The 25,021-nt window shown below is 41.3% G+C and overlaps 1 protein-coding gene across 2 annotated transcripts in view; it reads left to right on the top strand.

Annotated features, from left to right (window-relative positions):
* The window catches only part of FAF1 (Fas associated factor 1), a 218,339-nt gene that overhangs the window by 87,260 nt on the left and 106,058 nt on the right, over positions 1 to 25,021 (top strand). For both annotated transcript variants that reach the window (XM_018552460.1, XM_018552459.1), the window contains exon 8: positions 10,058 to 10,144. In XM_018552460.1, coding sequence (XP_018407962.1) covers positions 10,058 to 10,144 — 87 coding nt within the window. The remainder of the gene's footprint in view (positions 1 to 10,057; positions 10,145 to 25,021) is intronic.

Genomic DNA, 25,021 nt, shown 5'->3' with positions numbered 1-25,021 from the left:
CAGTTATACAGGTTTGGACAAACCAAAAGAAAGAAAATAGTATTGTTACTAAAAACATGTAATGTGTTTGCTAGAGTTAGGCTTTAAAGGAGAACTATGAGGTGAGTGATTTTCACTCAACCTCATAGTTCGAGCCGACGTGCGACAATTAAACTGTCGCACGTCGACTCAATAGATCGGGAAGTGAGCGAACACATACCATCGCTCGCTCACTTCTCGATCCTGCCCATGCCCCTGCAGAGAGCCGTGACTGTCACTCACGGCTCCCTGCAGGGATTCCCTCCCTCCCCGCTCCGATCATCCAGCGCTGACTGGAGGAACGAACGAGGGGAGGGGGCGGGTACAGCTGGCTCTGCCTCTAGATAGGCAGAGCCAGCTGTCAATAACGCAGCTGGGTGGATCTCGACAGTAATGTCGGGATCCGTCCTGACTGTGGCGGACTCACTATACCGCGAGCTGTAGCTGAGCTGTAGCTGAGCTGTAGCTGAGCTGTAAACTGAGCTTTGGGTCACGGGAGGACGCTAGTTTATGTTCTCCCGTGACCCTGAGGAGAACTATGGGGGAAAACAACTTACCCCATATTTCTCCTTTTAATCTGTTGCTTACCTACTCCATTTTACAAACGTAGATGCCCATGTACAGTAAGCAATCGCACGCAAGTATTCGCAGCAATTGAGATGAGTCTTACAAAGTTTTCCTTTAAAGTGTATTTCAAGACAACTATCCTATATTAGATATAGTAAGAAACAGATCATCTGTCAATTTTTATTGGTGTTGGTGCCCCTCTGCGAAGATATACTCATTTATCTTATTGATTTTTGTCACTTAAACAGAAAGTGAGGGAAAAACTTTTGCGTTGTCACCAGAGATAGAGGTGCTGGGAAAGTCCTCAAATGGGGACAAATGACAACTCTGTTAGGTGAGAATTTCATTCACTTCAGAGAAGCTTTCTCTTATTTCCTGTGCCCCCCCCCCCCCCCCCCCCCCCGGGGGGTGGGCACAGGCAGCACAGAATACCTGGATAATGGTTAACACTTCTCTACTGTGAAAGTTTAAAAAAACAACAACTTTACATACACTTTTATTTGTATTAATAACAACATTAAAGTGATATTAAAGTGAAAAAGTTTTTTTTCTTTTTTTACGGTATTTCAAATACTGATTTAATCACTTACAATGGATGCAGCTTTTGATGTTAATTAGCTTCCTGCAGAATCAGCTGGTACCCTGAGCACTGGCCCTGATATCCTGTTTTAGGGTAGCTCATTTCCCTTGTGGGGTCCCATAGAGCCACCCATGTGTGCTAGTAAGTTGTGTGTGTCTCCACAAACACACGGGCATAGCAAAGCAAGCCACTTTCTTCCTCCCTGCTTCCTCCTCCCTTCTCCATGTTAGTATGGAGACTGCTCTGTCCCTTGTGATCTTGTATTGGACAGGAAGTTTGGGGAAGTGGAGCTGAGAGAGTTGGAGCTGTGTGGAAATATAATCACTGTGCTTGGGCAAAATTTTAAAAGAGATACTTTGCTGGACAGTGTATATTTGTTTCATCTGGATTCATTATTGGAAAAAGTTTGAGCGTTTAAAGCTATTTTACGTTTCATTCCACCTTGGAGCTAAACTTCTGCAACATCAATTTTAAAACACAATTTTTAAACATGGCTTGATGGAAATAAAGGAACTTCCTGTTATTGGATAAAAACTGGCTTGCATTTGTGGCCCTATATTGTCACCCTGTCACATGTGTCCATGGTGGAGACTACAAACAGCCCTGGCAGCACGCATTGGACAAGCATGGTCCATCATAGTTGCCATCAACCTGGTCCAGATAAATGATACAATGGTACAGTTTATACAGCAGCACTAATATGAAAAAAAGGGGAAGGGGGAATAAAATAAGTATTTTATGTAAAACAAAAACATAACAATTGTGTATGATGCAATGTCTTTTAACAAATTGCTATGTAGCCATGGTTTAGCTCTACTGTAAAATGAGTAGTTTACAGCAAGACCAACCACATGGTGGCAGTGGTTTGCCTATCAATCTTCGCAGCCCAGAATGTTTGAGCAGAACTGTATAAAAAGCATCTTTCCGATCAGTGAATCTTCTAGTGCATGAACATTCAGGAGTGAGTTTCACTGCCTTACTTGATTTAAGTGTTTCTCCATCTGCATCAGTTTGAATGTGTATTCACTTGGGATGCTATGATGGCGTGCTAGGTATTTGTTAACCAGTAATAGATAACCAGCATTAATGTCGTATTAAGCAACCTGCAACCCAAAAGACTAGCGGTGCTTTGATATGCAAATATAGATTTCCTAAGGTCAGTTTCTAATACACTCCCTCCCACGCCTGGCTGTTGAGTATGATGGGGTGAACAGTAGCTAGGTACCAAGGTCTGTGTTTGCATATCAAGGAGCCCCAGATTTTGGGCATGTGCAAGAAGCCAACTAAAGGTACCTTTTTGGTTAGGAGGAATAAGATTCCTTGGTCCTGTAGGTTTCCTCCTCTCAATGCGATTGGTCCACCGAAACCGCTTCGGGGCCCGGCTGGTTACAGCTCTCTGACGTCATCACATACAATGCAGAACCGGCAGTCCTGCATCGTACAGGAGCAGAGTGTAGGCCCGCACAAATCCCAGGAGCATCGGGCAGTGGAGTAGAACGCCAACTGCCAAAGGAGCAAAAAATAAGATGAGTGTTTGTACTTATACCTGTCTCCCACCCCCCCCATCCAAATAAGCATTCAACACATGCAGTAGTGGGGGGACAGAGGGCACTGTATTATTAAACTTGACAGCAGCACAAAGTTGGGCTTTAATCATTTTGCATTAATTAAAAGCACCCCAAGTGAACCTCTTTGTACCCCACATTGAGACCATCAGCTCTACAAGTCACAGCTCTCTCATCAAATCACATGAGATTGACTACATAAGCAAATTCTCTACAAGTAGGAAAAAAGTTGTTCTGCCGCCTCTCCCAAGTCATATCACAGATCTGTGGTGCTCAGCAGGGTCTCTGCTTCACCCAGAGCAGTTGCAAGAATGGAAAGACCGGCACTCCGCAGGATCTTCTTCAATCATCAGCTTTATTTGTTATGGGATATAAACAGCAGCAGATACTTCTGACGTGTTTCTGCCCACAAAGGGCCTTAGTAGTAGTTCAAAAAGCGAATGTCCTGATTTTGAGAGAGGCTCTTTCATAAGTGGTGCCACTGGCCCCATTCTGAACTTTGGTAATGCCGGAGAAATAAATGAAAGTTATGAACGCATGTGATGTTTGGTCAATATTGAAGTAGAACTTCTACATCTGCTTTGACCATTGAGTGAAGCAGAAACAACATATATGGGTAGGGAGGCCTCAAATATTTTTACATACAGATCATCCAGTTTCAAGAAAACACTTTGCACCTTCAAGCCCACAACATGCTTCTTATGGTTAAAATTAAGTAAGTTGCATGCTTGTCATTGGTTATTTTTATCAGCTTTATTGAAACTATTATTATGTGTGTAAGCCTCTATTGTAAAAAAGAGTTCAATTGTATTTAAAATCAAAACTTTTTTTAGCTTTAGATATAGTGGGGAAGGATTAGACTTCCTGTCTGATTTTAATACCTTCGGAGGTGTTCCATTGGAGAGATTCCTGCACCTCCTGTTTAGTTAATAGTTTGTCCTTGGGACAGGAAGTCAGGGGAAATCCGCCTAACGGCAACACAGTCCAAAGTTTAAAAAAAAATGCTTTTTTTCTCCTCCAAGTTAAGTAGATGAAAGCTAGAACCCCGGTCATCTTTTTATTGTCTGTTTCGCTGTTGTAGACTTTCCCTCGCATTCCTGTCTGGTAAAACATTGTCCCCAGAACAGGAAGTGAGGGGAGATCTCTGAGCCCAAGATTACAGTAAAAACTGACAGGGTTTCTAAACTTTTACCCAAAACTTAAAAAAGAAAAAAGATTTGGGCTATAGCTACACTTGAAATATTTCCTCACCATGCTCCAATTCTAAATGTAACTTTTATTTTCATTTTCTGCTCTTTTTTTTCTGCTTCTTTTTAAACCTTAGTGAGCCATTTTGGCAGCTTTGTCAGCCTTGGAATGCACACTCCCATCTGGTGCTATAAATTGATGTGCACCTAAGCAATTTCAGCTTGTCAGTTTATAGTGAGGTATGCTGTTGGTCCATCCTCCTTGGGCACTGCCCACAACCCCTGTAATAGACAGTTGTCAAAGCTTTAGAGCATGCACGAGCGGTGTAGCTAGGACAGAAAGTTAAGAAGAGTGGGATTCAGATTGAAATTCTCAGATCTTGTTAAGATAATGTCCTGTAGTTTTGATTTTTGGGAAAATGGTTTAATTATACATTAATGGGCCTATAGTTGTTTTCAGTTGCCTTTTAGTAACCCGCAGTTCCTAGAACATGTCTGGCAGGGTTTGCTGGAATGAATGGTTCCTCCTTAGTTGGTTAATTTGAGCAAGAAATAATGGGGGGTGTTTCCATTTTTTCATACTGTTTTTTTTTTTGTCTTTAAATCTGGCATTTTGGCCTTGCACACAACCCTGGTGGAAGCCTCCGGTGGATACATGAAGTTCCATCCTTAATGCCACGCCGTCCCCCTGAATGCCCGAACAATATCTTGTTTCTTTAGTGGCCGTTAGATGTGAATTTGGAGTGGGGCAGCTCTGGCATCTCTTCAAAACAAACTAGTTATCCTCATGAATTGATTTCATCAAACATTACCTAATATGTTGTCGATGGCAGGCTCGCAGCGGGAGCTGCCTGTGATAACTGGTTTTCTTTGACATAAGTTGTTAGGCAGGGGTCACTCTGCTAGAATAGGTCTGAAGAATACTTGTGCACTGGCAAAGGCGACTGAATCTTTGATCACATTTGTTCGGCACATCAGTCTGGCATTGTGCTTTATACCAACACAACACTATAACAAGAAGGGGCTTTTCAAGCTCTCGATCGGCCTGGAATGTTATTGAATTGGGCGCAGTTGCCGCTAAGTTAATAGAAGAGGCAAACACTGTTCATTTCATAATGCACCGTGTTGTGATTTCCAGCTGAGAAGAATGCAGAGAATCCCAGGCTCTTGGTGATGTTATTTTAGGCCTTCCATCGCTTGCACTGCTGGCCCAGAAGCAGTGCAAGCTTCTGGAATGATTATGTACCAATCAAGAAGTTTACATGTTTGTCTAATATTGCAAATGTTGCTGAATGTAGACTTTTTTTTTTCTCTTTGTTTTGTATTTAATTTTTTTTATTTAATAAGAAAAGAAATCTAGATAGTCCCCTAGCCAAGATAATCTCTACATGTAAATTTGCCCCTTGAAAAAAACCCTCTGCGTCTGTGCATTTTCCTAGCAAATTTAAAACCCGAACTATGTTTTCTCCAGGTTTTTGATAGGGTTAGCAATCCCCCAATACTATCAGGTTTTTATTTGTTGTGTGTCCCAGTTAGGACATTAGAGGTTCCCATTAGATTTACCCTCGGTTTGTCCTGGTATTCCCCATCTCAGACTAAAAATGAGGGCAAATCCAAAATTGACAGTATTCAAGGGTAAATCTTTCAATGGAAACACTAGTTACAGTGACAACGAAGAGGTCTTTTATCTCACTTTGCAGAATCTCCTCTCACTTCCTGAGAAGTCACGCCAAAGCGGTGCTTTTCATTGACTTTTCAACAGTGCGATTGTTGAGTGTCCAATGCATGGGCAGATCAAGCTTTCAATGCTCCTTCATGATGGTTACTTTTGGCTCTCTGCAATAAGGTTGTTCTGTGTTTCACCCATGTTGGTGGCCAAATCTAACGGCTATGGATTTTCAGCTCTAACAGCCTTCACACCATTCCAGACAGACAGACACACACACCCCAACATATCGGCCGCCGAAACATATCGGCCACCGAAACATATCGGCCACCGAAACATGTCGGTTGAAAATGCCATTTTTCTGCCGATACAGCGGCGCATCCCTGCTTTCTTTCCTTGGGAAGAGAGAAAGTGTCAGACGGGAGAGCGCTGCGAGCTGTGAGCGGCCGTCGTCTCCTTCCGCACCGCTCAGCCTCCTATCACAGTCCGGCAGACTAGTGTGTGGGGTGGAGACAACCAGCACTGTCACAGGAGGCTGAGCTCTCCTCCCCGCACCGCCTCCTGTGACAGCGTGTCAGGATGGAGAGCAAGAGCAAACACTCAGTGATTGCTGAGTGTTTGTACATAATGTTTGTAGAGTATGTTTACTATATCCTCAATTATGAATGAATGGGAAGTGATCTACATCACCTCCTGTTCATGATTGTGGTTATAGTAAACACACAATGTTCTCAAGTTATGAATGAACAGAAACATTCAGTATAGGCTTTCTGTTCATTGATAACAGGTGATGCAGAACAAAAGATTGTTTGGTTTTAAAGATTAATTTAAATTTTTTTTTTGGAAGTATGCTATTGGTAATATAAAAATTAGATCCCTTTTAATTTTGATGCACTTTTTTGAAGACACGATGGCAGGAGTTTGTTTAAAGAACTCATTATCAGTCTGATTAAAATAAAGCTATTTAAAATAAAGCTGTTATCTATTCCAAGTCTTTTAAACCAGTATTAGTGGAGAGCTGCTGGCTCCTATGAAGAGGATTGGTGTTAATCCCTCTTTCGAGCACTGATTGCCGGAAACTAATGAAATAATGGGAGATGGCCATAGAAGGTGCTTCACAGGTGTGCACCAGGGACAAAAACATATTGAGTTGCTGGTATTTCCATTTCTCATATTTCTTTGATACAGTATGAAAGCTGGTTAGCAGCAGCTGATGAGGTGTAACGCAATCCTGCTCATAGAATTAAGATCATGGCTGGAAACACTGACATGGTAATGGGTATATTCTCCTGCGCAGTTTCAGTTAAAGTAGAAATGTTCTTAGTTCTCAGGTAAGGTTTAGTTTCCTATGAGTGTCCTGATGAAATAAGTTCTTCTAGAATTACTTTGAACTGATTCCACGTAGTCAGAATACTGGTCTTTAGGTGATTTAGAGCCTTTAGCTCGTTTTAAGTAAAAAATAAATAAATATGTAATCAGATATACATTGTAGGAACAGCCACTGTCTTTAAAATCTTACCTCCCTTTTCCTGGTACAGAAGATGTACAGGGAATGTAAATAAGGCTGCTATTCACTGCTGTCAGTAAGTCATACAGAGATGGTTGGACAAGCCCTCTCCCATCTTTGAGAGAAAGCCTATGATGAGGGGTGTGGCTGTTAGTTATCTCTGCCAGCACAGACCACGGGGGTGCGAGGACAGGAAGCTGCATTTGAAAACAGTATTTGATAGCTTTTCCAAGCAAAAATCAGTCACAGATCATAACTTGGGGGTACAGTACTATAAAAAGTTATAAAGGTATGTGACCTCAATTGGAATTTAAAGAGGCTTTTTCAGGATGGAAAATAGCTGTTGGCGGCTTTAATAGGCAAGCTATTCCATTAATTAGGGACCACTTGTTGGTGCCCGGGAAATGACTTCACTGGTAGGGGATATAGGTTCAGATTGGCTACCTTAAAACACGATTTTGGCCTTTGCACACAAATTCCTTGTATTGTAAAATACTCTCTTTATCGTTTGTGGGTTATAGGCATGTTATTACAATAAAGCAAATGGTGTGCATCTTTGAGTACTTGATTTGTCTGAATAGATATCATCTGTCCTGTGAGTTGGCCCCATTTTGATACTAATGTATTCAGAACTTAATTGGAGTTTATTTTTGTACTCTTTGTATTTTGGTGATTTTTATTAGGGCTCACAGTCTTCTTTTTTTTAATTATTTTGTTTACACCCAGTGAAATGGCTGTCCCTCCCCTGGGTAATAAACAGGAAGATTTTTATCTTTATTGGAAGTAACATTGATGTGGATGACCAATGAATTATGATTTCCAGATTACTGGGTTTCAAGGAGTTGGAGGGCCTACTCCAAAGTGATGTGTTATTAATCTAGGCAGACAGACACTAACTTGTTCTTCATGTGTACCCAGGAAGGCTTTCACAATGAAATGGTCATATCATTTCTATCAGTGAATGGCCTATGGCTTTTTATTCTCTAGGGTCAAGAAGGACTATATTGGTTGACCTTTCTCTACATACAAGCACTTCATTGAACTCTCCTCTGTAAATACTCTCATCTTCAAGGCTTTTCTGTGAAGCTGGGCAATTAACACACATCCAAGCAAGCTAGCCCACTGACAGCTACAGATAAAGTGAAAGTTTACCTTTTCACCCTATAAAAAAAAAAATCATAGATGCTTTCTATGTTCTCATACATTTTCCCTGTATTATAAATTGACAATAGCTTTTATTTTATTTCCTTTTTGGTACTGTATTGTAAAGTTCCTCTAAAACTGGGGTTACATGGCTAGATGCGAAGAACACTTCCATTACTTCCAGAATATTTTCTGTTCTCCGATCCCTCAAGACCCAGGCCTCTTCTATCCTAACCTATCCATGTTTAGGTGATACTGACAATCTTGTGACCAGGGATGCACCTATACCATTTTTTCCAGACCGAGTATGAGTACCAATACTTTTCCTCAAGTACTCGCTGATAACAATTGCCAATACCTTTTTTTTATTATCATGTGACAGTTTTTCTAAAACAATACAGGCACATTTTTTTTTAGGACAGTGGTGGAGCACCAGGGCCTAGTCACAGCTGCAACTGCTGTGACCCTGGTAGTTCTGCCACTGACTCCAAGCTGTAGAGGGACTACAAATCTTAGCAATACATTATACAGCAATGCAGAATACCGCCAATTATAGAGGACTACAAATCCCAGTAATACATTACACAAGAGTGCACAATGGCACCAGCTATAGAGGATTACAAATCCCAGCAATACATTGTACAGCAATGCAGAATACCACCAACCATAGAGGACTAAAAATCCCAGAAATCCATTATACTACAGTGCAGAATACCTCCAATACAGACGACTACAAAACCCAGCAATACATTATACAGCAATGCAGAATACCACCAGCTATAGAGGACTACAAATCCCAGCAATGCAGAATACCACCAGCTATAGAGGACTACAAATCCCAGCAATGCAGAATACCACCAGCTATAGAGACTACAAATCCCAGCAATACATTATGCAGAAATGCAGAATACCACCAACTATAGAGGACTACACCAGGGATGTGCGACATCTCAGGAGGCTGTGGAAGCCTCGCCAGGGTTGCGTGGGCGTGTGCCACCAGTGCTGCGCGGGCGACTGGAAAAAGGAGAAAATGTGTGGCCAAACCAGCGCTATAAAAGACAGCCGCCTCAGGTCCCCAGTAAGCAGGGAACCTCATGGCACCTGCTCCTGTTTAAAAATTCAAAGCGCCAGTATCGGCGCTTAGTATTGGGGCATTTTCACGTGTACTGGTGAAAATGCCCAGTATCGAAATCTGTGCATCCCTACTTGTGACTTTTTAAAATTTTTTTAACTTATTGAGAAATTATCTTTCGGTTCCTTGTACACAAATCTCTTTCTTTACGATTTGCCACATTATGTATACTGGTTTTAATTTTGCCCTTTTAAAATCCCAATAAAAGTTTTTGAAAATGGCTGCTGTATAGGATATTCAGTACTTCATCAACCTGTTGTAATCTCCTGCACACCACTGCTCAGACTAGGAGAGAAAGGGACAGCACTATGGGCCAGTCAGGTGCTCTATAGTGCAAGGAGGGAAATATGATGTAACTGAGAAAATGATAAATACCTAGTCTGGCTGTCGCCAGGGAGAAGAAATAAAATGAATCTCCCCAATGGGTACACATACTGTTCTAACCCGTCCCTTCTCTATCCAAAACATTTTGGTTGGAATTCCAGGTTAAAGTTGCCCTTTATGGGAGACGATTAGGTAATGGGCAAAATGTATGTGGTATAAGGCAACCTTTTGTGTTTCTTTGAATTTTCGATCTGTCTGTTTCTACATTCCTGTGCTTCTAGTTTGCATATAATTTAATCCAGAATCCTTTGTGTCTGATGATATTTTTTTTGTGATTTTTATACCATATTGCTTTGTTTTCCCTATAGGTAAAAAGGAATGTTTATGACCTCACAAGTATCCCTGTTCGCCACCAGGTGTGGGAAGGTTGGCCACCATCAGCTCAAAATGATTCTGTAAGTTGCTTTTTTTATAAGACAGTATTATACTAGTAATACATTGTTTGCCATGTTCACCATCAGTTGCAGTAGAAAGATGAACAATTAAGTAGTCTCCTCCTTTACTGGCTGACTAAATTTAATTTGCAAGTGGTTCTCATCCGGAGATTGTGTAAGTCTTGAAGGTATGCTGAGGCATCAGCTGAGCATCTTTTTAAGGAAAGAAAATGAAAATGTGGTGCATCCCTGGTTTCTCTCCTCGTCGGTTGATGCTCTGTGTCCCCTCTTGACACAGAGCAGTGCCCAGCGGGAAGGCGAGAAACTGTCAGGAGGCCGGGCAGGGATTAGAACACTGTCGGTTTTCTCACAGGAGGCCGAGCTTTCCTCCCCACACCTCCCGCTCAGCCTGTCGGAATGGAGAGCGGCTTACAAGTACTTAGCAATCGGCTGATCGCTGAGTGTTTTTCAATAATTGAGGACAAATCATGTTTACTGTGTCCCCAATTATGAATGAACAGGAAGTGCTCTACATCACTTCCTGTTCATTTATGATTGTGGACATAACTCATATTATAGCCACAGTAAAAAGAGGCTGTATCCTCAATCTCTATCTGTGTCTATCAATCTCTATTTCAAAAGGGAAATATCGGGTTTAGATCCCGGATATTGCCCCAGACAGTAAAGTAATAAAAAGAAATACAAATAAAGAATTAAAGCAATGCTTTTAAAAAGGTTAGAAAAAATAGTTTTCAATTTTGTTTTGGCCTGACAATAATGTTTTAGAAAATTCAATTTCCTTGCACGTCTAATTTTTAGGTATGCTGTGGGAATGGGAACACATAATAAATATTTAGTAGGAGGGTTTCTCTAATTTGGCTGCAGGGGTGGAAATACACTTAAAGGTGGTTTAAAGCGTGTCTGACTGATAATGTATTTGCTCCTTTTGGTCCCAGTACCAGCTCATAAAGGCTGCCGGTAGAGCTCATACTCCCACATCCAGAAGCACAGTCACTCTTTCCAAAGGGGATACAATTGGGTCAAGAACGGGGCTTGCTCTCAATGTCATTTGGACCAGAGGTCAACCTCGGCACTCCAGCTGTGGTGAAATTACATATCTCATCATGCCTCTGGGAGTCATGCTGGTGGCTAGCAGAGTCTTGTAGTGCTTCACGGGACCACAACAGCTGGCGTGCTGAGGTTGCCTAACCTTGATTTAGATTCTTGATGAATTAGTCAAAAACAAGAGGGGTGCAATGCGAGAAGAATGAAAATAATAATACATAAATTATCCTTTTTTTTAAATCTAAATAAAGGCTGGTGGCCAAAAGTGTTTCAGGGTTTTCTCTTCTTCAGATAATAGTGTTCTGCTTAGAAAACCTGTGTAATGATAACCCCTGCCCCTGGCAGATTCTGACACTGTTCAGAGGTTGTTTGGAGAAGTGCAGATCCATTGTATGATGTGTGCTATGGAAACTACTGAAAATCATTGGCTACCAACTTTTCATAAAGATAAGAAAAGTTTTTTTTTTAATTTAACCGCCATACCGATTCATTTTTCTAATGCCCCCACTTCTTCAACAGAAGGTTTCTCCATTCCTGGTACTCATCTAAAACCATTCTTTTATTGGGAATGAATAATCTAGAAAACTCATCAAAAGAAGCACAGAGCTTTACCTGCAGGATGAAAAATAAGATTACAAAATATTAAAATGCAATATTGCATGTTTACCGAAGTAAAAAAAAAAGTTTGACGATGTATTTTTTTAAATTTTTGCACGGTTCATAATAATAATTTAAAAAACATATGCAAATCATTATGCACATGCTAACATCCAAAAATATTCAAGAGTGTGCACACAGATTTGGATGACGCTTGTTATACTGGTACATCTATGTGGACTTTTGAAAAGTAACAAGTTTCACAAAGGGCTGTAAAAGGTGGCTCTCCCATAATTCTTTATAGTTAACCCTGAAATATTGCTAAAAAATAGGGTGTGAATTACACATTCTATACAACCACTATGTGCGAGGTTTTTTAGGTGATTTACAGGTTTATTTATAAATGTTTTCACATAACTTATACCCAAGATTCACACATTTTCTAATCAGATTCCGTTGGAAAAATGGGTGAAAGTTGTTTGAATCTTGTATGAAAACATTATAGGTAGTAACTGTTATGCAATATGAATGTTAGCTCATTGAAAATACATTTTATGTTCAAAGTATCTTAAAGCACATTTATGTTCTATGATATTAGCAAAACCAATGTTTTATGTAAAATTTGGTTAGAACATCAAATTGAAATTATTTGTAGATCTGATTCTGAAGCTCTGATTTGCAGGTATTCTGGCAAAATGTATGGCTTTATGTGTGCAGTAACATCGTTTACATTTCTGCTCCATGGGGCTGGATCCTATTGAAAGACTAAGTCATCGTCTTTTTCATATGCATCAGTCTGTCTCATCTAAACTTCTAGCTTAAAGAACATCTCCAAAAAATGGAGCTTACCCTCCCCGTTCCATACATATATTCAAGTCAGGCCTTTTTTTCCATAGGCCTTTAAACATTAAATTTGTATGTTCTCCCTGTGCTTGCATGGGTTTCCACTGGATACTCCGGTTTCCTTCCACACTCCAAGACATACTTGTAGGTTTAACTGGCTCCTGTCTAAAGCGGCCCTGTGTGCATGCGAGATAGGGACCTTAGATCGTAAGCTCCTTGATCACAGGAACTGATGTGGTTGTGCAACTGTGTAAAGTGCTGCGTAAATTGTAGGGCTGCAGCTAATGATTATTTTAATAATCGATTAGTTGCCGATTTTTTTTTCAACTAATCGATTGGTTGCATAAAAAAAAACCTCTTCCCCCCCCCCCCCCCAACTGATAATGAGAATAGTTGCCAACTATTCTCACAATCGATTATCGATTTAATCGATTAGTTGTTGGAGCCGTGGTAAATTGTCGGCGCTTTATACATACCTGTAATAAATAAATAATGCTGAATGCCAGGTTTTGGGGACCCCCTGGCACTTTCCAAGGCATACAGTAGGACAGGCAGTTGCAGGCACCTCTGGCTACCTATTTTTCATTTATATATGTTGGCGAAAGCCTTTTCTTCAAAATGTACTCTCTTCCTCATCTGAATTCTGCATGATTGGCTTTATAAACTTCTGCATCACCACATGCTTAGTTGATCTTGTTTGATCAAGGACTAAGCTCTGTTTTCATTGCAGCACTCTGGTGAACACACATTCAATGGCGTTTTTAGGTCTAGTTAAATCTTTTACACACGAGAACAGTTTTAAAGCCTCTGCAACTGCATCTACAGTGGTGATATGTAGATCACTGCGGGGGACATTGTTACAGAGCGACCTGCTTGCGTTTTGTATAGTAGATGCCTGTTGGAAATAGTTAGTCTTTATATATCCAGTTGAGAGCAGTTCCTGGCTCCCCACATGAGTCTCCTGCAGATGAAGAATTATCCTCCTGGATCAGCAGTTGTAACTCTAACCTGCAGATCTTGGTGACATGTGAATGTCACTTACATTCTGGCTGGGTGTGATGACAGTGCACTGTTGAACAGAAGAAATGTAATCAGGTGTTCTTAACACTCTGCTCTGTTTGTGGCAATTTTCTTTTATTAAGAAGAGCTGCGTGAGATGCCCAGACATGAACGTACATTGCTGCTAATGATGCAGTTTGGAAGTTACAGGACTTAATAACCAGTTGGTGCTCAAACACAGGTAGATTATATCTGGTAATTGGGAACGACCGTCTCTGCCGATAACTATCCATTTGTATGGGCCCACATCACTATTCGAGCCAGTTGTCATATGATGTGGCTGTATGATACGATGGTTCAAGGGGCATCTCGCTAGCTCTAAACTAATTGCTCCTATTGATTCCTAAACAGTAAGAGTGATCGAGACCCACCTGGTTTGCACATGCCTCTGTGGTTTAATTGTCCATATGATTTTTTGTTTGTTTGAATGCCAGTGAATAAATTGCAGATGTGTAAATTGTACAGTCCAATTTATCTGCATGAAGGTGCACATTTGTGCAGTAGCTCTGTATGTATGCTACTATGCGAAATTTGTGGATTACTCTTTATCCTGAGATGAACGGTGCCATGCAGGCTCTGCCCTGTTCTGCCTTTTCCTGCTGTATCCAACATAGAAGGGATTGGTTGGGAGTGGCATTAAATCTGAGGGACTGCTATGGTCCGGATAACTTGAAGAACTCAAGGTTAATTGGTGTTGGTATAGCAGTTAAAGTTTACCCTTTGAGGGACCTTGGTTGTAGACTTCTAATGTAGAAGAAAAGAAGCACCAGAAAATGATGAGCCATGTTGGTTTATGCAACTAAGATTTTTTTAAAATTATTATAATTGATCTATTTAGATGCCAAATGCCTAATTGCTGCCTCACTATTTCACTAAATTGAGACTTATATACTGAAAATGCAGACAAAGTACACAGAAATGTTTTCTGCACCACCTGTACATTGCTGATTTAATAACTCTCCTGTACATTCAAGCCCTGAACAAGGGGGATTCTGTTACCCCCGAAATACACTGACAATTATTATTTAAAATGGCCAATGTACATCCAACTGCCATCTTATGTCTATGGCCACCTTAGAGTAAAACTAAGATGTGTGTAGCCATCCTCCTTAATCGCTGAGAAGATCCAAATGAGGAACCAATAATACTTATCTTCCTATTAACTAATAGTTGTGCTTCATATGTTAGTCATGAGAATGTCATGGTCTGGTTGGGGGAACAGACACTGCACAGATCCAGCTGACCCCCAGTTAGGAAGGGTACAGACAAGGTATTTGGGGTACTTGACTTGCCTCAGAAACTACATCAAAATAGTTAAAGCGCATGTAAACCCAAAAACAAACATGCAATACTGTATATTGCAGCTCACCGGTCATTAGATGTGGTGGCTGCATGAATTTTTTTAAGCTGTTTTTTTCTTTACCTGGTGATTCTGCCAGTAACACACTTCCTAAAATACCAACACTCACTCTTCAGGTCAATAGAAAAGGATAGGACTACAGGAATATTCCCCTTCCTCCGTATAACATAAAAGGGACATGATTATGTAGCCCTTAGAGATAACTGAGAATAATGTAACTGATAACAGAGGAGCTAGAGAGCAGGTGACGGGGTGGATCCCGACAATATTGTCAGGATCTTTCCCAGCCGCAGTGCTGCTCTGTGCTGTCAGCATATAATTTGCAATAGCCCGCTATTTGCTGGGTTTTGGGGTCACAGGAGGACATAGTAAATGTCCTGCTGTGACCCTAAAAAGAACTATGGCAAAAAAAAGTTTGGCCATAGTTCTCTTTTAACAAGCCAACAGGGACCAAGTAAGCACGTTTGTTAGGTTTTACATAACCTTTCATGTTTAATGTAGGGATGCACCGATACCGGTTTTTCGGTATTGAGTACCACATTTTTTTTTCGTCAGTACTCGCCGATACTGGATACTGGAAGTCCCATTAAGGAAGCTGGGAGGCGTGTAATGACTCGCTGCCCTGCTTCCTAATTAGCCGAGAAGCCAGGAGACATGTAATGACTCGCCACCCGGCTTCCCAATTAGCAGGGAAGCCTTCTCCATGTTCCCTCATCACCAAGTGACGAGGGAGCATGGAGTCGGCTTCCCGACCAATCAGGAAGCTGGAGGCGAGTCATCACCGGCCCCCCAGCTTCCTGAGTGGCCCGGAAGTTAGCTCAATGCTCCCTGGTGTGTAATGACTCGCTGCTCGGCTTCCTGATACCGGAAGTTCCGGTATCGGGCTAGGCATTGGAAGCATTTGGGCGAGTACGAGTAAATACTCGGTATAGGCGCATTCCTAGTTTAAAAGCTCTGCTATTTAAAACTATGTTTAGCTTTTTTTTTTTTTTTTAATTGATAGAACCTAGTGTAGTTTGATGCCTGTTTTTTTATTTTCCCCTCTATGGTTTGTCACTTTGTGTTTTGAGTATACGGCTATTGCTTCATCTCCTTAGTATGTAATTTACTTTAAATGTATGTAATAAATGTGATAATAAGAAGGGTTTTTTTTGTCGGAAGCCATTTAAGAAATTAACTGTGACTGCATTCCACTTCGGAGATGACGACCTACCTTTTTTTTTCTGCGGTGAAATCTGGTGCTCTGCAAGACTTGTCAATAACACATCTTCTCCAGGGGGCTGCGGTGGGGGCACAGCTAAAGAATGTTTTCAAGCTGTGATAGTAAAGCTGAGATTCACACAGAGGACAAACCCCCAGAAATCTCATTTTGCACATTAACAAGGGCACTTTTTGGTTTATTTAGTGCAGGAATAATTTTAACACTGTGAATTAATATGCCTGGTCTAATTAAAGAAGATGTTTATTTTAATCCCTGTAGACTTATCACTTTTTGTAGCCAACTCATTGGCAGTGCCGAATGAAGGCTCTTGTAATGCATTTTTGCAATTACACATGGAAGAAGAAAAAAAAAGAGAATCAGGTGAACGGTGTTATTGTAGCATGTGCTATAATTATCCCGGATAGCGCAATTGTTTTCAGCACTTTTTAAATGTTTTTGTTTCTTTAACTTGATATCTTAATCCTATTATATCATCACAGCTCAGTAAGGTATCTGCTACTGTATCCTGTAAGTTTTCAGTACCTGTTTTAAAGTGAACCTGTCAACAAGAAACACAAACTGAAATAAATGCTCCACAGCAGATCTGCCTATTAATTTTTTCATGTCAGTATTATGGAAGTAAAAGTATTACGTTCATAATACTGTATTCTTTTTGTCTTTGTCATTTTTGGTATTATTGCTAAGGAGTGATGGTAGAGGGTAAAACTAAGACCTAGTTACCCCCCACAACCTTGGATCAGGTCATTTTCTACTTCATAGTGTTGCAGCCCATACAAGGCCAACTGGCATTTTAGTCTTCTGGGAACCAACTGCTTATGGAGCACTGCACATTTATTGACTTCTGCCCATAGAGCATGAGTCAGCCTGCCTTACTGTGTATGCATTTAATAAGGGGGGGGGGAAGGAAGGAGCCTTCAAAGGTAAACCTGTCCTTTACGGTTAAATGTATTGATTTGTTTGGGTTAAAAGAAAACTATGGGGTAAGTGTTTTTCACCATAGTTCTCTTGAGTGTCACAGGAGGACATATACTAACCTCCTCCCGTGACCCAAACCTCAGTATAATTGCCTGCGATATAGTATATATTGCCCGGGGTAGCCACACTGCAAGGGTTAAGTTCTATTCTTCCCGGAGTTCTTCTTTGAAGCTGATACAGATTATCAGAGTAGTAAATCAATTTATCAGTGAGAAGTTGAGTGTTCTGGAGGGCTAAGCCTTGACCCAGAATCCATGATGCAGGTTAGTTTGCTTGCCTTAGATTTGCAGGTCAGACAATCTTATAGCTCAGCTTTTTCAAGGACAACAATGTGACCCTGGTACATCTTCTCTCCTGGCCTTTTAAAGTTCACGCAGATATCCATTAAACGAGAAGGTGGCCTGTAACTTATGCATAGATTAGAGAATCTCTAATATGACTTTTCTTCGCCAATGATCCCCCTGTGTAGGGGCGACATTAAATGGTACTTATAAAAAACAGCTCTAGTTTTTTTTATGCGTTTTACTATCTGGTTCCTTGAGTTTAAACATGGCCTTAAAAATATAGGTGGAAAGGTATGATTTGATCTGTCCATTAAAATATTATTATACAGGATTTATATCGCACCAACAGTTTGCGTAGCGCTTTACAATATAAGGAAGACATTACAATACAATTAAAGACAAGATGGTAAGGAGGGCCCTGTCCCTGAGAGCTTACAATCTAATAGGGAGGGGCAAGTGATACATGAGGAGGTAGCTGTGTGGGGATGAATTGTTTGAGAACGTGATGGTTGAGTGGAAAGTTTGAGGTGGGATATTAAAGAAGGGTTAGGGCTTTTTCCCATAGTTCTCCTTAGGGTAACGAGGACACAAACTAGCGTCCTCCCGTCACCCTAAGCTCAGTATACCGCGATTTACAGCTCGCGGTATACTGAGACGCCACAGTATGACGCAAGCTACAGCTCGCGGTATACTGAGACGCCGCATCTGAAGCGGATCCCGACAATTATGTCTGGATCCGCCCAGCTGCGTGAGTGTACCCACCCCCGTCCGTTCTGCCAGTCAGCGCTGGCGGATCGGAGCGGGGAGGGGGGAATCCAGCCCCTCCCCTGTCACGGCAGAGAGCTGTGACAGGATCGAGAAGTGAGCAAACGCCGGTATGTGTTCGCTCACCTCCCGATCTACTGAGCCGACCTGTGACAGTGTCATTGTCACAGGTTGGCTAGAACTATGAGGTGAGTGAAAAGCACTCACCTCATAGTTCTCTTTTTAATGATGTCTTCTGGTCATATTTTAAAAATCGAGTACACCCACTTATTTTATTTCCTGTTACAATGCCACTAGTTGTAAACTTTGCTCCAAATTAAAATATATTTATTCCTTTTATATGTCAGGCTCTTTTTATTGCCAATTTTGCAATTATACCAGTTTTGGCTTGTTTTCTAAGCTGTCAGTAGAAAGATAGGACGTTGTAATGTAATACCAAGTCTTATATTTATACACTTCTATAATCCTCCTGTTAGCATTTAGAAGTGTGCATTATTGGCCTTTAAAGCGCACTGATGTACCAGGCAAGATCTGGCTTAGAAAACAAACAATTTTAAGTTCTAGCCTTCCTTATCAGATTTCCTAAAATGTAAGCCTATTTGCAGAGTAAAAGTTTTTCTGAAAGGAACCTATTCATGAGAGAAGCTTGGAGGCTGCCATTGCTAACTTCTCATTCTGTGAATGCTGGTTGCTTGGCTGTCATTCTGACCATCTTGCTGGTAACTTTTCTCCAACTTTTCCGATTTTCATATTTGTTCTGATTTAGTGACTTGGAAAGTATTGACATCAGTGTGTATAACAGCGAGACAAGTGCTACCTTTCCTTTCACTAGTGAATGTCATGGCTTTAGGGGCTGGTCAACCTTTTAGTACAAAAACAAATCTAGCATTCAATAAGGATATATGACTTGTGTAAATGTAAAATAGCTCTTAGCAAAAAATCTTCTATAATGGAGGCTTTTGTTTTACCCCTAATGGTTAAAGGGAAAGGCTTCAATCTTGCAGTGTTTAGGTTTTCATGTTATCATTCACTTAGCCAGCATCCATGTTCTTTATGTTGATGGGTACCTTGTACCCATCTCATCATGGGATATGGTTTGATCTATGTTCCCTGCATGCATTTCAAGGCTTCACTTTTAGTTGTTATTGAGGTGTTCCTTTTAAATTGGAGCCAGCGGGATTGAATCATTCAAATCCAGGAAGAATTTATGGGTACAAGTTGGAATAGATGCAATGATGGCACTGGAATTCGGGAAGCAAGGAGGATGCAAGTGGCAACTTAAGCAGAGACGGACTAACCTCCTAAGGCCCCGTTCACATTAAGCGATTCGCAAATCGCGCGTTTGTCGTGCGATTTGCATTTTGCGCGATATCGCGCAAATGCTTGCATCAAAAACCATTGAATTGTGGCAAAATCCACTCCAAAAAGGGCCCTGCTGTAGCGACACACGGCCCGCGACAGCAGGACCCTTTGCCACATTGCAAAGCATTGAAGAGCGATATCGCGCGGTAAATAGCCGCGATATCGCGGGAATGACTGCGCGATAAATCGCTCAATGTGAACGGGGCCTTAGAGTGCAGTTCTTTTTTTACGTGTGTGTGTATTTATTTGTGTATGTGTGTATATGTATGTGTATATATATGTATAATACACACATAATATTTATATGTATGTGTGTGTATGTTAGGGATGCACCAATGCAGATACCGGTATCGGTGCCAATACTGAGCATTTCCACGAGTACTCATGAAAATGCCGTGAAACTAAGCGCCCATACCAGCGTTTTACATTTTTAAACACAAGCAGCTGCCGTAAGGTCCCACGCTTGTTGGGGACCACGCTGCACTGCTTACAGTGCCGGCCGCACATTTACTACTCCTTCCTGTAAATCCTTACCTCTGGACTCTTGGTGAGATGTCACACAGCTTTGTTGATGCCGCACAGCCCACCAGACAGACTCAATGATGTTGAGAACAGGGTCTGCAGATGTCTGCAGCAACAGTGAAGCATGGTGGAGGTTCCTTGCAAGTCTGGGGCTACATTTCTGCCACTGCAGTTGGAGATTTGGTCGGGTTCAATGGTCTCCTCAATGCTGAGAAATACAAGTAGATGCTTATCCATCATGCCATACCATCACAGAGGCGTGTGATTGGCCCCACCTTCATTTTGCAGCAGGACAAAGACCCCAAACATACAGCCAATGTCATCAAAAACTATCTTCAGAGTAAAGAAGATGGTTTGGCCCCTATAGCTCTGATCTCAACATCGAGTCTGTCTGGTGGGCTGTGTGGGGTCTGCCATAATATAATATAGACCATATTTCCTAGCACTGCTTTCCCTCTCACAGCATTAGGGCTTGGTGAGGCGGTGCATGACAAACCCCTTAATAAACAAGCTCATAGTTTTGTCTATTTTTGGTGAGACCATGTTTTGATCATGCCCATCACCCAGGTTTGCCATGTCATGCTATAGCCTAAGTAAACATAGCATACGTGAGGGTGACGACGCCACCATGGAAGCAGGCGAGCATTGTCCCTCTACGCAAGGAAGCGACATGCACCAAGCTGCACTGGCAGTGTACTTGGCAGGGAGGGCAGAAGAAAGAAAGACAAGGACATATATAATATATATTTTTTATAATTCACAATATATGGATGTTAATTGTTTTATATATTTCTACTTTAACATCACATATTTTGCAGAGTTGCATTTTTGGAATGTTTAATTACACCATAATATTAAACTGGAATCTCCTTATGAGTATAGATTGGAAAACCATGTTGCAGAATCACCAGGATCTCAAAGTGGGGTGCTCCTACAAAGCTTCAGTAGGCATTTTGTCAAGCCGCTGTTGATGGCCATCTTTTAGGTTGTCGTTCATAGCCATTTGTCAGCCAGTAGCAAAGTTCAGGCTGTTTGACATTGGTGTGAGAAATGTAGCTCTCTTCTGTTGCCGTCTGTTTTGTTGACCATGGTGATCAACACAGAACCAACAGCCTCCGGCTTTATTGCTTTTCAAAATACAAAATCCGAAAAGCAGCAGACCGAGGCGTCCAAAAGAGATAAAATTGCTGAGGGGCTTTGAGTGGCAGCCGTACATCAAACCTCGCGGGGGTTTGACAGGCAATGGATAACGTTATTAGACGCTTCTCGCCATAATTGCTGACATTTATCCAGTGTTTCACAGTATTTGCTAATGTATTAATGCAGTCAATCTCTGCCAGGTTTCACATGCCTCCTTAGCCCTCGCTTCTGTGGGATCCACCAATGCCTGGATACAGGATGCGTTTTATCGGCTGGTTGCCGTAGTGACAGAGCCCAAAGATAAGCCAAGACAGAGCCCTTTTGTGATTGCTTTTCAGGTGACATTCAGCGGCAGCTTGTGTAGAGTGTCCTTTTATAGTTCCAGTAATTCAGAAGATGGTAACCACTTTTCACTTAACTCATTCTGTGCTATCGAGAAAAGGGAAGAATGTAGCTTCTCTGTCTTTCTTGGGGGTAAAGTCAAAAATATAGTCGCTGAAATTTAAATTTAACTTTCCGAATTTCAGAAACAATTACATTTTTTTTAACCTTATTTGAACATTTTCTGGTGCACATTAGAATATATAAACTGCTGGTTGGTTGATGACACAAACTAAAGTCCTTGCTTCCCATATCAATCTGTCACAACAGGTTGTACAGTAAAGCAGTTTTCTCCCAGCGTTCATTGGGGAACACGCTTGCTCATCTAGGGCTGGGGCAGCTGCTGCCCTTTTATTTACATTCCAGATCTAAGTTGTCCTGTAAAGGGCATCTTTTTTTTTTCTAAATCCTTAAAATTTCTTAGACATACACTGGTTAAATGAAACATAAATACGTACTTTATTTTGATATTATATATTGACTTATATTTATTTTTTCCTTTTAAGTATACACCAGGCAAAAATATTTCCCTTAAAAGAAAGACAGACTTCTTGTTCTACAAGCAGCTTTAAAGTGGTATTAAATAAAAAATGTTTTTAAGGTATTTCACATGCTGATGAAACCACTTACAATGGATGCTGCTCCTAGATGTCTAAAAGTTTTAGTTTCCTGCAGAATCGGCTGGTCACGTGAGCACTGGCCCTGATATCCTGTTTTAGGACGGCTCCTTTCCCTTGCAGGGTCCTATGGAGCCACCCTTGTGTGTGCTTGTCAGGGAAGCCCAACTGAGCGTTGGAGCCAATTGTTTGAAAACATGATGACTGTAAGTGCTTCGCTTGGCAATGTATATTTGTTTGATCTGCAGAGGTATGGAATTCCTATCACCGGACGCCTGAGATATGCAGTTCCGGGCGGGTAGTTTATTTTCTACATTTAGCCCTGCTTCAGGCAAGCAGCAGGGCTAAATGTAGAGGGGGGGGGGCAGTTTTGTACAAGTGATCTTGAGTGGCAATAAGCCGCTCGAGATCACTTGTAAGCAGTCTGAAAACTCCCCCTCCCTGAACACCGTCTCTCTCTCTGGTATTTTGTTGAGGTGGCCTCTCTCCCCGACCACAATTTGTCACTGCCCTCCGCCTCTCTCCCCACCGTGGTCTTTGGGGTCCCCCGCTCTTCTGGGGCACCCTGAGCCATGGCAAATTAGATCAGGATGGCGAGCAGAACGGAGAACGTCTGTTCTCCGCTCTGCTCCATATGAGCAGTGACACAGGAACGCTGCACTCGCAGCCTTCCTGTCACAGGAGTTTCAGCACAGTGCTGTGCTAAAACTCCTGTATTGAAGGTGACAGGTACATTAACGAGAACCTGTCACCTCCAAATGCTATTACACAGGGGATTGTTAGCTCCTGTGTGATGGCAATAAAGTTAAGTAAAAAAAGTAAAAAAAATATATCTAATAAATACAAATAAAAATGTAAATAAATGATAATGTAAAAAATAAATAAAACTTAAAAACGTAAATAAATAAAAATGTAAAAAATAAAAACAAATAATTAAAAATTAAAATAAATGAAGTAAATGATAATAAGATAAAAAAAATTACAAAGTAAAAAAAAAATAAAGTAAATAAACATTAAAAAAATTAAAACCAACCCTGCTGCCCTCTACCATCTGCATGTGAATAAACGCATGAATAAGGCATTGTGAGTGTAATGGTGCCCCCATTCCACTGTAACATATTGTGGTGGCCGGGCAGCAACGCTCTCTAACACGCACAATGTGCATTAAGGCTAGGTTCACATCTGGGCAAGCCATAATCGTGCACAAAACCGCGTGGGTGGCCTGGTGGTCACGGAATCGCACACCACCGCAGATCGCGCTGGTGGTGCCATTATTTTCTAATGGCACCCCAGTCGTGCCAGGAAGATCACGGTTCCCTTAAAAATTAGCATTTGTGGATGGAGTAACCTTGTACCCAGCACCCCACAATGAAATGCTAGACGATAAACTGCAACAGCCATTTCTAGTTGCCTTCATTTAACTGCTGCTGGCAGCTTGGCACATACCACAAGTTTACTTTAAACATTAATTGAATTATTTTTGTGTCTTTGTAGTATGGTAGAGCTTTCTTTTGGAATTTCATGTGTAGAAAAGCAGGCTGTAAAGACCCCCCAAATATGCAATTGAAGTCAATATTTTTCAGATTTTTTTTACTGACACTGTTAAAGTGATGTGTGTGAAATGTGTAGTCTGTGTGGTGTGTCAGTAACTGTAACCACAAGAATTGGCATGTGACTTGGTGAGTGATGTAAAGTGACAGTTCTATAAAACAATGTAGGTGTGTACATTTAGGTGTGCTCAGTATGTTCTGAAGCTCCATGGGCAGGTGCTGTGCTTGGAGTTCTCTGCTCTTTGCTGGAATTCTTCATTTGAGAGTCATTTGCCCTCCTGTTGTCTTTAAGGAATTTTCCATGTTATGAACGAGTTGACATCAATACACGGAAACCTCTACAATTACCGTATATACTCGAGTATAAGCCGAGTTTTTCAGCCCATTTTTTTGTGCTGAAAAGTGCCCCCGGGGCTTCGTCAGGATGTCCAGACGAAGCCCCGGTTGAGCTAGGTTATTGTTTTTCTTTTAAATAAATATTCATGTAATTTTATTGGTATCTATCTTCATTTTGTACATTTACCAGTAGCTGCCTTATTTCCCACCCACGGCTTATACTCGGGTCAATATTTTTTCCCAGTTTTTTGTGGTAAAATTAGGTACCTCGGCTTATATTCGGGACGGCTTATACTCGAGTATATACGGTATGCATCATTTAAAGCAGAACTACAACCTCCTATCCCTTATAGCCAAGGAAGGTGCCATATTAGCACCTATTTGTAATGCTGTTGCAGTGGTGTTGCACATGTGATCAGCTATGACACTACCAATTTGACGGCTTGACAGTTTGCCTGAGAGCTGAAGTAGACTGGTGACAGTTAGCATGCCTTAAAGTGATGTTAAAGTCAAAAAGGTTTTAAGCTATTTCAAATGCTGATGAAATCACTTACAATGGATTCTGCTCCTTCATGTTTAAAAGTTTGTTTCCTGCAGAATCAGCTGGTCCCCTGAGCACTGGTCATGACTTCCTGTTTTAGGGTAGGTTCACACCATTTTCCGGACCAGATCTGGTCCGGAAAATAGTGTGGACCTGCCTGCAGTTCCAGTGCATTCCAGACCAGACAAAATGAGGCTTGAAGTATTTTTCTGGTCTGGTCTGGAACAGACTGCGCTGGTGTGAATAGAGGCCAGAAATAGCATAGGGATGCATTTTGGG

The sequence above is a fragment of the Nanorana parkeri genome, unplaced genomic scaffold (genome assembly GCF_000935625.1).
Source record: "Nanorana parkeri isolate BGI_ZX_2015 unplaced genomic scaffold, ASM93562v1 scaffold89, whole genome shotgun sequence".
NCBI classification, from domain to species: Eukaryota; Metazoa; Chordata; class Amphibia; order Anura; family Dicroglossidae; genus Nanorana; species Nanorana parkeri.
The sequence above is the reverse complement of the archived record's forward strand: the minus strand, read 5'-3'. Positions and strand labels throughout refer to the sequence as shown.